At 45.2% G+C, this 1,827-nt stretch overlaps 1 protein-coding gene across 2 annotated transcripts; it reads left to right on the top strand.

Moving 5' to 3' along the window:
* The first annotated feature begins 395 nt into the window (after nt 1-395).
* LOC143394246 (adenylate kinase 4, mitochondrial-like) lies at nt 396-1,067 on the top strand. Of its 2 annotated transcripts, XM_076848828.1 has the most exons (2): nt 396-538; nt 659-1,067. In XM_076848828.1, the coding sequence occupies exons 1-2, from the start codon at nt 396-398 to the stop codon at nt 1,065-1,067; spliced, it is 552 nt and encodes a 183-aa protein (XP_076704943.1). The 2 variants fall into 2 exon arrangements, with proteins under 2 accessions (XP_076704943.1, XP_076704942.1); XM_076848827.1 differs by having other exon boundaries at nt 396-1,067.
* Nucleotides 1,068-1,827: the final 760 nt, after the last annotated feature.

The raw sequence follows: 1,827 nt of genomic DNA, 5'->3' as shown, positions 1-1,827 counted from the left end.
ATGTATATTGATCAGGTCAAGACAATTTATCCCTCAGACATCTTTTTGCTGTTATTGAGAACATTCAAAATCTTCTCTACTATTTTGAGATATTCAAGTAATTGTTGTCAACTGTCGTTATTCTTGAAATGTTTTCCATATACTTTCTTTTACTACTTGCACTGTTTTTGGCCTTACATTTATTCTGATCCATTTTGAGTGGGTTTTTGTATAGGGTAAAAGATAAGAGGTCAAGTTTCTTTCTTCTTCTAATGAATACCCAGTATTCCCAGCATCATTTGTTGAAGAGATTTTCTCCAATGTATGTTCTTGTTGGCTTTGTTGAAAATCAAATCAGGGCCTCCGGGGCCCCTGTCTGGGCTGCCTGTTGGGCCACTCGCGGCCTCGCGAAGGCCATGGCTTCCAAACTCCTGCGCGCGGTCATCCTAGGGCCTCCGGGCTCGGGCAAGGGCACCGTGTGCCAGAGGATCGCCCAGAACTTTGGCCTCCAGCATCTCTCCAGTGGCCACTTGTTGCGGGAGAACCTCAAAGCCAACACGGAAGTTGGCGGAATGGCAAGGCAGTACCTGGAGAAAGGTCTTTTGGTTCCAGATCACGTGATCACACGCCTAATGGTGCCAGAGCTGGAGCTCAGGAGCGGCCAACGCTGGCTACTGGATGGTTTTCCAAGGACGATAGTACAGGCTGAAGCCCTGGACAAAATCTGTGACCTGGATCTAGTGATCAGTTTGAACATTCCGTTTGAAACACTTAAAGATCGTCTCAGTCGACGTTGGATTCACCCTCCTGGTGGAAGAGTCTATAATTTGGACTTCAGCCCACCTCATGTGCATGGAATCGATGACATCACTGGTGAGCCACTCGTCCAGCAGGAGGATGATGAGCCTGAAGCGGTTGCTGCCAAGCTAAGACGGTATAAAGATGCAGCCAAACCAGTCATCCAACTATACAAGAGTCGAGCAGTGCTCCACCAATTTTCTGGGACGGAGACAAACAAAATCTGGCCTTATGTTTACACACTGTTCTCCAACAAGATCACACCTATTCAGTCCAAAGAAGCCTACTGAGCCTGTCCCATGGAAGAACCAAGAAGATGTGGTCCTTCATTCAATCATGTGTGTAGCATTGATGCCATGTCCAAATTAGAAGTCAGCTGAGATAGCTTACAGCGTCTTTTCTGTGTAAATGGTGAACTGATAGGAAAACTAGGAAATAGAAAGGGCTCATGAAGAGGCCCTCCTCTGTCTTTAAAAAGAAGGCAACTCGGGACCTGTCAAGCCCTTCACAAGCAAGCCAGTGCAGGCTGGATTTCAGGTGTCTAACCTACACTCTAGCTGGGTTTGGACAGCCAAGTTGTTGCTTTAATAGCCTCTTTTTGCATGTGATGACTGTGGTCTCTGGCTCTCCCCACCCTTTCAAGGCTGCATTGAAACACAGAACCAGTAAACATGAGAATGCAGAGGACTCTAGTCTTGGCTTTGCCACAGTTCTCTGCTTTGTGCCCCCTCGTAACAGTGGAATTGAAGCTTATTGCTCTCAGTGGTTGCTTATCTTGAGTGACTGTGTTCACAATTCTTTTTTTTTTTTTTTTTTCTGCTAAGAGTTACGCCTTTCATCCATGCTCCATGGTGCAGACATCCTGGAATGAAAGGATTTGTTTTCTTACATCTGTTTTCTCTCATCTTAGGATATTAAATAGAGGCTATTAAATAATACAGATAGTTGCTGCATTTATCCCTCTCAAATTTGTTTTTTTATGAACTGAGAGCTAGGGGTTACATTGAATCTCTTCATGCATCATGAACTGAGCCCTGCAGAGGGTCTTAT

The sequence above is a fragment of the Callospermophilus lateralis genome, chromosome 3 (assembly GCF_048772815.1).
Source record: "Callospermophilus lateralis isolate mCalLat2 chromosome 3, mCalLat2.hap1, whole genome shotgun sequence".
Taxonomy (NCBI): domain Eukaryota; kingdom Metazoa; phylum Chordata; class Mammalia; order Rodentia; family Sciuridae; genus Callospermophilus; species Callospermophilus lateralis.
Note: the sequence above shows the minus strand (reverse complement) of the source record. Positions and strands in the feature narration are given on the sequence as shown.

Coding starts and splice junctions, on each gene's coding strand:
- LOC143394246 (XM_076848827.1), top strand. CDS start 396: ATGGCTTCCAAACTCCTGCGCGCGGTCATCCTAGGGCCTCCGGGCTCG.